This window comes from Rhincodon typus, chromosome 29, assembly GCF_021869965.1.
Source record: "Rhincodon typus isolate 14 chromosome 29, sRhiTyp1.1, whole genome shotgun sequence".
Classification (NCBI taxonomy): domain Eukaryota; kingdom Metazoa; phylum Chordata; class Chondrichthyes; order Orectolobiformes; family Rhincodontidae; genus Rhincodon; species Rhincodon typus.
In genome coordinates this window covers 19,447,931-19,461,373 of record NC_063360.1, presented here as the reverse complement: position 1 = coordinate 19,461,373, position 13,443 = coordinate 19,447,931, and the positions used below count along the sequence as shown (strand labels likewise).

General features: G+C 38.8%; 2 protein-coding genes across 2 annotated transcripts in view; one reads left to right on the top strand and one right to left on the bottom strand.

Moving 5' to 3' along the window:
- Nucleotides 1-13,443, top strand: part of LOC109938267 (RNA-binding protein MEX3B-like) — a 93,055-nt gene that overhangs the window by 45,859 nt on the left and 33,753 nt on the right. The window lies entirely within an intron of this gene.
- On the bottom strand, nt 4,271-13,421 carry LOC109914583 (cytochrome b-c1 complex subunit 10). The gene is made up of 3 exons (XM_020514185.2): nt 13,289-13,421; nt 7,567-7,702; nt 4,271-4,529 (listed from the first exon to the last, which is right to left on the bottom strand). Exons 1-2 carry the CDS (start codon nt 13,336-13,338, stop codon nt 7,585-7,587), a joined length of 168 nt encoding a protein of 55 aa, XP_020369774.1. The 5' UTR covers nt 13,339-13,421; the 3' UTR covers nt 4,271-4,529; nt 7,567-7,584.

The window sequence follows — 13,443 nt, the reverse complement described above, 5'->3', positions numbered from 1 at the left end:
AGCTCTACACCTTGTTATCTCAGATTCTCCAGCATCTGCAGTTCCTACTATCTCAATTAGTGAAAGCATTGCCATGGAAAATGCACCAGAGAATAGATAGCTGCCAAGCTTTGTTTAAATTCAAACCAGACAAGTCAAACTGGATTGGTTAAAACATTGCCAATAGAGAATGCAACAGAAAATGGCCATCCTCCAAGCTTCTCTTAAATTGGAAAAAAAAGGCAAAACGTGGACATGTTCTGTTTGCAAAGGACAGGTGTCCTAAATGTGAATATAGCTTCTCAAACAGCATACAGCATCTTCCACAGCTTTCATATGATTTTCAAATAAAACATGAATCAAGAACAAGTATTAAGATATGAATGAGCAAAACAAAAATCCACATTATTTTGTTCAAAACAGAACTTAGTTGAATTCACAGAACATTTTATATCACATTCTTTCCCACTCAAATTTCATTCACTGCACTCTATAGTCACTTTCAGCATAAATATGGCAGAAAAATTAGGAAGGGCCTAAACATTACTTCCTTTTATTTTCAAACAACTTCCTCAACAAGTTGAAGAAAGTGAACAGGAGGCAGGCTTTGCAAAACATGATATGCTTTTCCCTTTATGGAAATGGGCAAAATACTTTTCTCAGGTGAAGCTTCCACTAACTTTAAACTGCACATTTAGATAAATTTGCCATTTCAAATGCAAAACATCTGACATAATCACAACTTAAAAGAATTCTTCCATTATATCTGACTTGGGTTTATTAAATATATTGAAAAAGTGAAATATAATCAAGAATTTTTAATATTCAGAACAAAACCTTTTCATTTCAAAACAGATTTAGGTTAATTCATCCTAATTAGGTGGAGCCCTGGAACTCGGGAAGAATAATATACTTAGCAGCAGTTTTTCTTTATAATAGAGTCATTGAGATGTACAGCATGGAAACAGGCCCTTTGGTCCAACGCATCCATGCCAACCAGATATGCTAAATAAAATCTAGCTCCATTTGCTAACATTCGGCTCATATTCTTCTATACCCTTCCTATTCATATACCCAATAAATGTTGTAATTGTATTAGCCTCCACCACTTTCTCTGACAGTTGTTTTCAAATCTTTCCCCTCTTACATTAAACCTATGCCCTCTAGTTTTGGACTCCCCTACCCAGGAATAAAGACCTTGACTATTCACCCTATCCATGCCCCTCATGATATTATGAACCTCTATAAGGTCACCTCTCAAAATCCAACATTCCAGAGAAAATAGCCCCAGCCTATTCAGCCTCTCCTTTATAGCTCAAATCCTCCGACCCTAGCAACACCCTTGTAAATCTTTTCTGAACCCTTTCAAGTTTAACAACATCTTTCCCATAGCAGGGAGACCAGAATTGAACGCAGTAATTCAAGAGTGGCCTAACCAATGTCCTGTACAGCCACAATATGACCTCCTAACTCCTATACTCAATGCACTGACCAATAAAGGCAAGCATATGAAATGCCTTCTTCACTGCCCTGTCTACATGCGACTCCACTTTTAAGGAACTATGAACCTGCACTTCAAGGTCTCTTTGTTTGGCAACACTCGCCAGGACCTTTCCATTATACCTTATATACACATAAGTGTACAAGTCCTACCGTGATCTGCCCCATCAAAATGTAGCACCTCATATTTATCTAAAGTGAACTTCATCTGCCATTCCTTGGCCCATCTGATCAAGGTGTCTTCTTTGGTGTCATCTGCAAACTTATTAACCATACCTCCTGTATTCACATTCAAATCATTCATATCAATGTAATGTTATATAAATATATTCGTAACTGATTTTCTTCACACTCATGAATTACAAATTGACTGCACATATTCAGAAAAAGGCAAGGGAATTTGCCCAAGAAACAAAAGGAATTATTTTGCAAGGTGGTCTAGCTGTAATGCACCCAGTTTGTTTAATATGTCATTGTATTTGGTTGTTTCCTTTTAAAAAAAAACTATGATGCAACAAAGTACTAGAATCATTAAATATGGAACATAATTAAAAGGAGCACAGTTTGATATTTTCTAGGGGTCAAAAACAAGTGTCATAATTTTTGAAACTCACTTTTTCTGAAAACATACTGTGCATGAAACATAAACAGCAACAGAAACAACGTTCCAATTCTGATTGTCTGTCAATTTTGCGCATAATAGCTTTGAACCTGAATCACAACGGACTTTGTGTTTTCAGTCCCAGATGTTTATCTGCCTCAGTTAAAGTTTGAGGATTTCTAACCAATCTGCAAATGCATTATACTCACTTTTACTGTTGTATTGTCCCCACTGTTCACCAGACTTATCACATCATGTGTATTCAAATCATCATTCCCAACCTGGATTTTTTTAAAAATTTGGTGTCACTTTGTCAATATTGCTGCATTTACCTGTTATTCTCTCCGATTCTTTTCAACTGCAAACTGAAATTCACATCCTTTAGTACTTAAGAATTGTTGAGGTTACAGCGCAGTGACAAAAGTGATAAGTCAATCAGATGTGCAGGGAAAATCCAAAATTCCTCAAAATCCCCTTTCACAAACAAGTATTTGCATTGCATTTCTATTGTGCATTCAAAACATTTAAATTCAACAACATGATCTTTATCATAGAAAAATGTTTGCTTTAATTATATGACAGTCATCTGGGCTCATTAAATAGTATTTCTGAGATAGACGATATGGATTCAAACCTCTAGTCAATACAAATTTCTTATGATACCTTTTACACTTCAGGAGGAATGCTGGTATCTCAGGATCTATTTGAACTATTCAAAGAGCATGAGGTTCTTTTGCTGCTGTGGTTTTATTTCTTCTCAAATTGATAACATCCAATATTATCAATGCACACTTACAGCAAAGGACTCCATTTGAGCCATTAAGTGGCCTAGTAATATGGAGGACCAGGCTAATACCCTACAGTTTCAAATCTCACCACAGCAGCTGGCAAAATTTAAGTTCAGTTAATAAATATTTGGAATATAAACAATCTCAGTAATGGCTACCACAAAATTATCAGTTGTTATAAAACCGTATTCAGTTCACTACCATCCTTCAAGTAAGGATAGCAGACTTCCTTCCCTGATCTGGCCTACATCTGACTCTCAATATCCTCTGAAATGACCTAACAAGCAACATTCCCTGTAAGCTGCGTGACCGCTCCCAAAGTTCGATGCACTGTGATCAGATTGGAGCACTCACTTCTGGCTCCAGAAGTTGTGGTACCACAGAGATCTCAGAGGTCCATGCAGAAGAAAAGAAAATTAGGGGAATACTACTAGCAAGCTACTCAGTTTAAGGACTACAGAAATAAGCAGCAAATGGTGGCCCTGCCAGTTATGCCTATATTCCATGTAGGAATAAATTAAACGAAATGATGGGTCTTCAACAGACAGATTCCTCACTGGAAAAATGGTGATTGGGTATGAAAAAGCTCTCCCAAAGACAAATTTCCACATTTTATTTTTAGGTTGAGGTCAGGGTCAGTGGTTAATGCTGGGGCCTCAGCGCCAGAGACCCGGGCTCAGTTCCAGTCTTGGTGAATGTCTGTGGAGTTTGCACCTGCACCTTCTCTCCATAATCAGCCATGTGAGAGTTTCCGCTGGTGCTCCAGTTTCCTCCTACAGTCCAAAGATGTGCAGGTTAGTTGGATTGGACATACTAGATTGACCTGGGGTGTCCAGGAATGTGTAGGTAATGTGGGTTAGCTATGGTAAATGTGGGGATTGCCTCTTTCTGCACTGTAGGGATTTTATGATTCTAAGCTACTTAGCAAAGGAGCGTAGATTCTAAACATATGACGACAAACCACCTCCCCACAAGCATTGTGCATGTTTATATTTGCTATAATTCTGCATTAATCTCAAGCTTAGGGATGTGTCTCAATTTTGCACTACCTTAAAGTGGTGTACAATTGCACTCCGAATTATTTTTTGCTGATGTTGGGTTTTGATAGCTTTTGATGCTAGGCACTGTAAGTGTATACAATGATAAATGCTAACAAATTAAGCAAACAAGTTAAAAATTGACCCAATACGTACTGAGGTGTGGAATTTTTCCTAAACATCATGAAGCTTGGATTGCCTTTCAATTAAATATATTACATTAAATCTAGGAGCATCTGATACCAACTCTGGGATACAGCACTAATTAACTCTGTGGATTTACTACTCCCTGATTACACTCAAGAGCCGAGATTATAGGAGACTATAAGAGTAACGACTGAATTTATGAACACAAAATTCATCAATAGATTACAGATTTTTTTTTATTTTAAATATTTAAGGTGTAATTTAGGCAAAACTCAGTCTTCTGAATCCTCAGACATTTTATGTGCTGAAATGGATGCAGTATATGCTTCACATTAACACAGCCAACCTCAAAAGCTGCAAATTATGATTCCTGCTTCAGCTTTAAAGTTCAAAAGCAGAAATGTTCAGTTCAGAAAAATTTAGACTGTCCTGACGTCTGAAGCCATTGGTCACTTGTCTCGATTGTTCATCTATATCCTGCAATGCAGAAAACACAGCAAATAAGACAAACATATTTAACACACAACAATCCTAGCTCGAGCTAAGGCAGGTAAGCACCAACACAAAGTCTACATTGCAAATATTTTTCTTAATTCTTTGGGCATAGGAATAGTGTATGCAGAAATTACTGAAACTATAATCCAGTCTCTTGCAGCTCCCACTGATTTGACTCATAAGTAGAATTAAAAATATTGGTGGAAGTGGGAAGAAACTTTTCAGAGCGCAAAGTAAAAAGTGTTTTCAGAATAGGGAAAACAATTGTATTGAATTAGTCCAGATCTTAAAGAACAACAATGAAGCTGTGTCAATAGACTGAGTAGCCACTTTCTACTCATACATGTCTTAGATCTTATAAAAGATATGCCAGGAAGAACAATATGTTCAAGTTATATAGGCCTGTGTGAATTAATCTGGAGACCAATTCCTTCAGATGGATATAGAGGTCAACATTCTACATATTTCAAGTCAACAAAGTAGGCATATGAAAATACCATCATGAAGCATCCATTGATTGATATTGTAATACAATTATTGATAAAATACTGTTGAAAATTTATTCATTAACTAGACTTCATTAGCACACATGCCAATTTTAAATTCTTTTCTTCACCCATAATCCCCCAATGTTGTCAGTTGGTGTCGACCTACAACACAGCAACAAACTCTTTGTTCTTATGACTCCACCGCTGACCTTTGTTTCTTCCCGACTATTGGACAGCAATGCTCGTGTCACCCAATAATCTTCAAGAGTTCCATCACAAATCATACAGTACTCTTATAGGACCATATTTCAAGATGATCTTTGAGCAAACCTTTTGCCAGTCCTCTCAAACTTGCTAGTTACTTTTTCATAAACACTTACTCATTTTCCTTTTTATTTTTAAGCCCCTCACCAATCAGCTTACTAAAATCACTACTATAAACTGTAATGAAGGACCAACGTCAAGAATACAGACAGCACAATAAAAAACACTGATTGTAGGACAAATCAGCACCAATGTTCATCCTGTTAAACGCCAAAGGCTTGTGGGAGACAGGAATTTGCTCTTTTCAGTTACTGAAAATATTTGGAAGGAGAATACAAAAAGTGCATCAGATAAAACATTTAGAGCGATTGAAAATGAAGTCTTTTAGGGAGCAATTTTTGTTGTTCATTTGTGAGCACGGCTGGCTGGCCAGCATTTACTGCCCATCCCAAGTTACCTTTGAAGAGGTGGTGATGAGCCGCCTTCTTCAATCACCGCAGTCCATTAGGTAAGAAATTCCAGGACTTTGACCCAGCAATATACTGAAGGAATGTGAAACATTTCCAAGTCAGGTTGGTGATTAGCTTGAGGGGCACTTGCAGCTGGTAGGGTTCCCACCTATCTGCTGCACCTGTCCTTCTAGATGGAAGTGGATGTGGGCTTGGAAGGTGCTGTTTCAGGACTTTTGGTGAATTTCTGCTGTGCATCTTATAGATAGTAACATTGCTGCAATTGAGCATCAGTATTAGATGGAGTGAATGTTTTTGAATGTAGTTCCAATCAAGGGGACTGCATTTTCCTGGACCATATCAAGTTTCTTGAATGTTGTTGGAGATGCATTCATCCAAGCAAGTAGGGAGTATTCTATCAGTCCTGATTTGTGCCTTGTTGATGGTGAACAGGCTTTGGGGAAGTTAGGTGGTGAGTTACTCACTGTGGTATTCGTAGATTCTGGCTTGCTTGTGTAGCTACTGTATTTATATGGTGAATCCAGTGGAGTTTTTGATCAATGCTAACCCGGAGGATGATGATATTTGCAGACTCGGGTGATGGTAACACTATTCTAATGTGTTAGATTGTCTCTTATTGGCAATGGTCATTGCCCGGTATTTTTGTGGCACAAATGCTACTTGATACTTGTCAGCCCAAGCCTATATTTTGTCTAGGTATTGTTGACATTTGAACATGGACTGCTTCAGTATCTGAGGAGTTGCAAATGGTTCCGAACATTGTGCAATCAGTAGCAAACATCCTCACTTCTGACCTTATGCTGGAGGGGAGGTCATTGATGAAGCAGCTGAAAATGGTTAGGTAGTATAACAGAAAAAAGAATCATCTGAAGTTCATACAATATGCCCTGATGATGGGTGGGAAACAATAATTCTTTAAGAACTTGGCACTTTCACAGATAAATAAGTCAATAATAGCATTTTAAACAAGCAAATTGCCCAGAAAAAATAAGTTTTCCTGCCATTCTATATCACAAGTAAACAGTAGCATTCACTCTATATTCATAGCAGAAACCAATTCTATATGTTGGGTTTTGGGCAGCATTACAGCTACTGAAAACGAAACACTGCCAAACACCTACACTGTCCTACACCTGCCACTTCAATACAGCACCATGTTCCATGCCAGCATTTGTGTCTCAGGTCTGCTGCAGTGATCCGGCTAGGTTCAATGCAAGCTGGAGGATTACCGCCTCATAGCTTTCAAGACTCAATAGTTAAATAAATTCAGAACATGGACATCCTCCTGTGTCATTAGGCCTCCCCTACACCCAGGTGCTGTCTTGTACAGGGGTGCTCCCATCACAACAAATCTATTTTCAACCATTTACACCTCATCTAGCATTTATCAGTCTCTTGGCCTATCATCAGCAAACTCTTTATTCTCTCTCTCTCTGCTCCATAAAATCTATTTACTCTTCCAAACCCATCATCAGCATAAATTCCTTTCCCAGCCACTTTTAGTCCTGACTGCTGGACTTGAAACTTGAACTCTGCTTTTCTCTCTACAGATGCTGCATGACCCGAGTTTCTCCAATGTTCTGTTTTTAGGATTAAAACCGCTCTGTGGTGAGAACATTGACAGATAAGTTAAATTCCCAAAACATTTTCAACAGCCAAAGACTGTCAAGAATACTGATCATTGATAACAACATTACTTCATTATTCTTTAGCATAGTTACGAAGAAACATTTCTACTCAACTTGCAGTTAGAGACAAACTCATATTGCAGAAATTTACAAATAACCTGTGGCTTACCATTAAAACATGATTGCTTCATTCATCCTTGAATTTCCCCCTTACATATGGAATACGGTCAACTATTACTCTCCAATCTGTACTGTACACCAGTGCCACACAACCAACGCCTCCCCATGTTGCCACTGTTGGAATCCTAGAAAAATAAAAGATTATATATATAATCCAGAACGTTCTCATCCAGGTCTGAAGCAATACAATGTCTTTGTTTCAGATTGTTAATTTTTGATAAAATTAGTAAACTGTGTTCCTAATCCTTTGCACACAGAATTGTCCACTGGACTTGTAGATTTCATCTAAACACGGTGAAATCCAAGTATGCAAAGTTTACCATAACAACCAACCAATCATGATGACAGATTGGAAAAAAGATCTTTAACAGGGCTAGGTAAGTCATAGCTTCTATTTTTTGGAATGTGAGACAGTGATTCTTAGTGAGAGGTTTTTATTTGACTTTTGCACACATAGATTGCCAGTTCTACCATAGCAATGACGCAGCACAAAATAACATCACAAACGACATTGTACACAAGTAAGATCATGGCGTAAGATCCATCCTCACTTTATTCAAATTGTCTGCAGGCTTCGAGGTAGCTGACCATCTTTTCAAACCGCTCCCTCCATTGTCTAATTTACAAGATCTAATAGTCACCTATCCAATTGTGGTCACAGAACATCAAGCAATAGCTTCTCTTCTTGCTGCCACACCGCTAATCTCAACAATGCCCCAAGGGTCTGTTATCGCACCGTCCTATCTTCCATCTACATGTTGCCTAATAGCAACACCATCTGAAAACATGTCAGGTTTCACACTTATGATGATGCCCAGGTCCACAGATTCCTCTCAATTTTTTTGCTGCCTTTATTGGCAGTTCCGAGTGACCTGATATTTCCTTGAATTAATCACTGGGGCAATCAAAGTAATTGTCTTTCACCCCCAACATGAACTACATTCCCCTGTCATTTTCTCAAGATAAAGTAGATTGTTTGCTACCTCTACATCCTGCTGACCCTGAGATGCACTATCAAATCACTAATTCCCACCTACTTCAATCTGTATGCCTCAGCCCATCTTTCATTGAAATCTGCACACCATGTAACTTATCTCAAAATTTGGTCATGCCAGTTTTCTCCTGGTTGACCTCCTATTTTCTATAAATGTACTTATCTAAAGTTCATCTACCAATATCCCAACTCGCAAAACATCATGCTTTGCCTGTCTACCTTGTGCTCATCGATATGCCTCAACTTCCAGTGTACCAGTGCCTTAATATCAAAATATTCATCCTCATATTTAAAAGCCTCCAAAATCTTGTATCTCCCAAGTCCTTTAACTTCCTCCAATCCTACAGCACTCAGTTTTACTTTCATTTAATCTGGACCCCGTGCCTCAATATTTTTTTTCTCACCACTGGTGACTGCATCTTCAGTTGCTAACCCCCGAGGTATGGAATAACTTCTCATTAGCACTTCTTCACTAACAGCTTCCCTACATCACACCTATTTGACCATGCTTTTTGATCACATTTCCTAAAGTCTACTTTGGCATAGTATTTAGTTTGGTCTGATTTATAAAATAATGAAGTGCATAGATAAGAGTGAATAGCAAAGGTCTTTTCCCTATGGTATAGTTCAAAACTAGAGGGCATTTTTTTTTTAAAAAAGGGGAGAGAAGAAGGATTTAAAAGGGACCCCAGGGGCAACCTTTCACACAAAGGGTAGTTCGTATGTGGAATGAATTGCCGGAGGAAGTGGTAGATGCAGGTACAGTTGTAATATTTAAAAATCATTTGGATAGGTACATGAATAGGAAAGGTTTAGAGGCATATGGGCCAAAAGCAGGCAAGTGGCACTAGTTTTCGTTTGGGAGGCTTGTTTGGCATGGATAAGCTGGCCCAAAGGATCTGTTTTCGTGCTGTGTGACTCTATGACTATGACTCAATGTAAGTGCAAGTTGCTGTAACATGCGTGAACTATTGCAGTTTGTTGCTGAAAAAGAGGGTAAACAGAGTTCATTCTAGCAGGTGCACTATTCTCTGGTCAGTAGTGCAAATCTTATGAGCAGCTCATGAATCTGCACCATTCCAGCTGTGGCAAATACTCCAGGATATTCCTAATTACAGCCTTGTAATGTTGGAAAGGCTTTGTGGGATCAGCCTCCACCCTACTCTGCTCTTTCAGTCATTGGTGACCCTCAAGATCACAACAGTGAATAACTATGGGATGTTTCAGAGATAGTAGAATAACTATGGGATGTTCCTGTCTTTGGTGGTCATGGACAAACTTTTCTGGTATGTCATTAACTGGCACTAAAGTGGTAATATTACCTTCTACTGTCAGCCCAAGTCTGGACGTTATTCATGCTCTGCTGTAACGTGGCATGGGTTTTTTTAAATGACACAGGAGAAGTTTTTTTAGCGTAGTGGAGAAGAGAATAAATATCAGAGATAGTAGGAACTGCAGATGTTGGAAAATCTGAGATAACAAGGTGTAGAGCTGGATGAACACAGCAGGCCAAGCAGCATCTAGGAGCAGAAAGGCTGACGTTTCGGGCCTAGACCCTTCTTCAGAAAATATAGTACTTGCAACCTGAGCAAGAGTTGCAAAACCCACAAGAAGCTGAGGAAAATTTACATAATAATATAAGTAAGTGAAAAGGAGGTTGTGGAGATGAGAAAAACAAAATTATTTTACATATTAAAGGAGGTGCAACAAGGCAATCAGCAAATAGTTTTCCCATCACCATGATGTAAACAAATAAACATTTAGGCAGTTACAGGACCAGGATAAGTATTAAAAACTATTCTCAGACATCAGACTATCAGCAACACATAACTAAAATTTTACAAGGTATCACAGAACAAAATCAAACACAACGATGTTAGGAAGACAAGTAAAGCTGCACCAGTTAACCAAAACATTTGACAGCAGTTCAGTTGCTACAGGAATACCTTGCTCCTCCATAGAGATTTGACAGGCTGTAAACAGTTTTACAATATACAATACACAGATCTGAGAATCACATTTATGAAGAGATTAGCTGTAAGACACAAAAGAATACTGTACCTAATTTTTTGAATCAAATTAGGTCAGAGCAGTGAAGTTGAAATCAGAATTGTGACAAGTTAAAAACTGGTTTAAAATTAACTTTTAGATTAACTTGTCAAATAAACTTACCTAGTAATGCAAATATTTTAACTGATGCTTTTCAGAAAGGAAATGGAGTCTTTGTTACAAAATGTAAACTGCAAAACAAACTGATCCATATAGCACCATTGAAGGGTGCTACAAATGCTGAAAATCAGAATCAAGGTCAAAAAGGCTAAAAACTCAAAAGGTGAGGCAGCATCTGTAAAAAGAGGTATTGTGTTCTTTCATCAGAAGTGGAATGAGTCAATTCTACTCCAATAACTTGATATGAAATAGGTAACTTTTCTCCACTTGTTTATACCAGCCTCAGATTTAACATGAATTGCACAGAGGAAATTGCAAATAGTTAGTGACATATCCTTACTGCCATCAGTAATAAAGTGTGTTGCCCAATCGATATTTATGTATTAGAAATAAAACCAAAGCACTGCAGATGTTTTTCTTTCAAATTTCCAGCAAAGTGAAAATACTCAGCAGGCCAGCAGCATCTGTGGAGAGAGAAAGAGTAAACATTGAGTTGGAAATGACTGCATAGTGAAGGAAAGCAGAGATGCAATGGGCTTTAAAAAAGTTAAGGGAGGGGGAAAGAAAAATACAAAGGAAACTCTGGGATTAGGAAGAGGACTGGAGAGATTAAATAAGATATATTTATTTTTAAAAAGACAAAGGGAGTGATAAGAGACAACAAGGTGCAGAGCTGGCTGAACACAGCAGGCCAAGCAGCATCATAGGAGCAGAAAGGCTAAAGAATTGTAGCAATGAAACAAAGCATTTGTGCAGAGCAAGTGACAATGGTAGAATAAAGAATAGGTGTTTTTGAATGGAAAAATCATGAGAAACAAAATTCAGACCATTATGTAGCAAAAGAAATTTAAAATGCGGGGCAGCATTCAAGGTCTGAAATTGTTCAGTCCAGAAGTCTGTAAAGTGCCAGATCATTTGCTGCTCCTCGAGCTGGACTACTGCAACTGCCCAAGGGCAGAAATAGGAGTAGCAGTACAATGCTGAATTAAAATGGCAAGCAACCAGAAGCTCATGATCATGCTTCAGGACTAAGCAGAGTTATTCCACAAAGTGGTCACTCAATCTGCATTTGGTTGCCATAATGTGCAGGAGGCCACATGGTGAACAGCAACACAGAAAAAGGTGATAGCAACTGCCCTTGACATCAAGAAAACCTAGCAAAACCAGAGCCAATGGAAATCAGAGGTAAAAAACTATACACTGGTCAGGGTACTCTCTAGCACAAAGGAATATCAGGTTCACAAAGGTTGAAGATCAGTCAAACAGGTTTAGGGCATCAGTGCAGCAGTTCCTCAGGGTAATATCCTAGGTCCGACTATCATCTGCTGCTTCAATGACCTTTCCTCCATCTTAAGGTCAGAAGCTGGGATATTAGTTGATGTTTAACACCATTCAAGACTCCTCAGATACTGAAGGAGTTTATGTTCAAATACAGAAAGTCCTGGATAATACCTATACTTGCATTGACAAGTGGCAAGTAATATTCATGCCACACATGCCAGGTCATGACAAACAAGAGAATCTAATTATCGACTTGATTGGCAGCAATCCGCAAACATTCACTCTCTCCATCATCATTATATGGTAGCAGCAGTGTATCATCTACAAGGTGCATTGCGGTGATTCACCAAGACTCTTTAGACAGCACATTACAAACTTAAGAGACAGGGCAGCAGTTACACGGACACACCACTACTTGCAAGTTTCCCTTCAAGCCACTCAGCGTCCTGAGTTGGAAATATATCACTATCCTGTTAGTATCACTGGGTCAAAATTCTGGAATTTCCCCCCACAAAGACATTGTGGGTGTACCAAGTCAACTACAGCAATTCAAGAAAGCAGTTCACAACCACCTTCTCATGGGCAAATGCTGGCCAAGCCCATGAAGCTCATCCCCGAATAGATTTTTAATAAATCTAAAAACTGAAAACATAAGGAAATCGCTAACACACCAGAACAGTGTCATTGGGGCCTTGGAAGGTGGGACAGACAAGGCAAAAATCCTTCTCAATGCTACTTTCTTTCAGGTCTGAAGAATTAAATTCAATCAAAACAGTAACTTGGTATCTCTATGCACAGATGTTTAGAGTTTCGAGTATTTCCAGTAGTTTGTTTTAATCACAGAGCGTTACACTCTCAATCCAAGGGCATTCCACTCAAGGTAAAAGTGAATCACAGCCACGAATATTTCAAACTACTACTATCAAGGATAAATTCGGAAGTACAACAATACTTCAGAATTTATAAATAAATGAGGAATGAACAAAATAGCCAGCCAGCTGAATCAAGGAACCACAAAAGAAGTACCTGCGCCGCAAGAACAGTTATATTTTGTGTTGAAGACAAGCCAGGATACAGGGAACGTATGTACAAGGAGGACGAGAGGAGAAAGGACTGTCAAGGTGAATCCAGCCTCTGGCCCTCCTGCACAGCAGGGACTTTACCTGCGGTCGGAGTCCAGCGCCCAGCCATTTCTATCTGTTCTCAAAAATCAACCTTCCCCATCACTTTAATTACAAACCCAGCCTCTGTCAGCTCGCGTCCTTACCAGTTTTTTATCAACTGGACATATCTGGATCCGATAAATTTCTCCAACATCTCGCCAGTCCCTCACAGACCCGCTGCACACCGCAAAATGGCGGCACCAAGACCCCACTTAAAGGCCAGACCTGACAGCGCCTGTCAGAAATAAGACATCGAAAT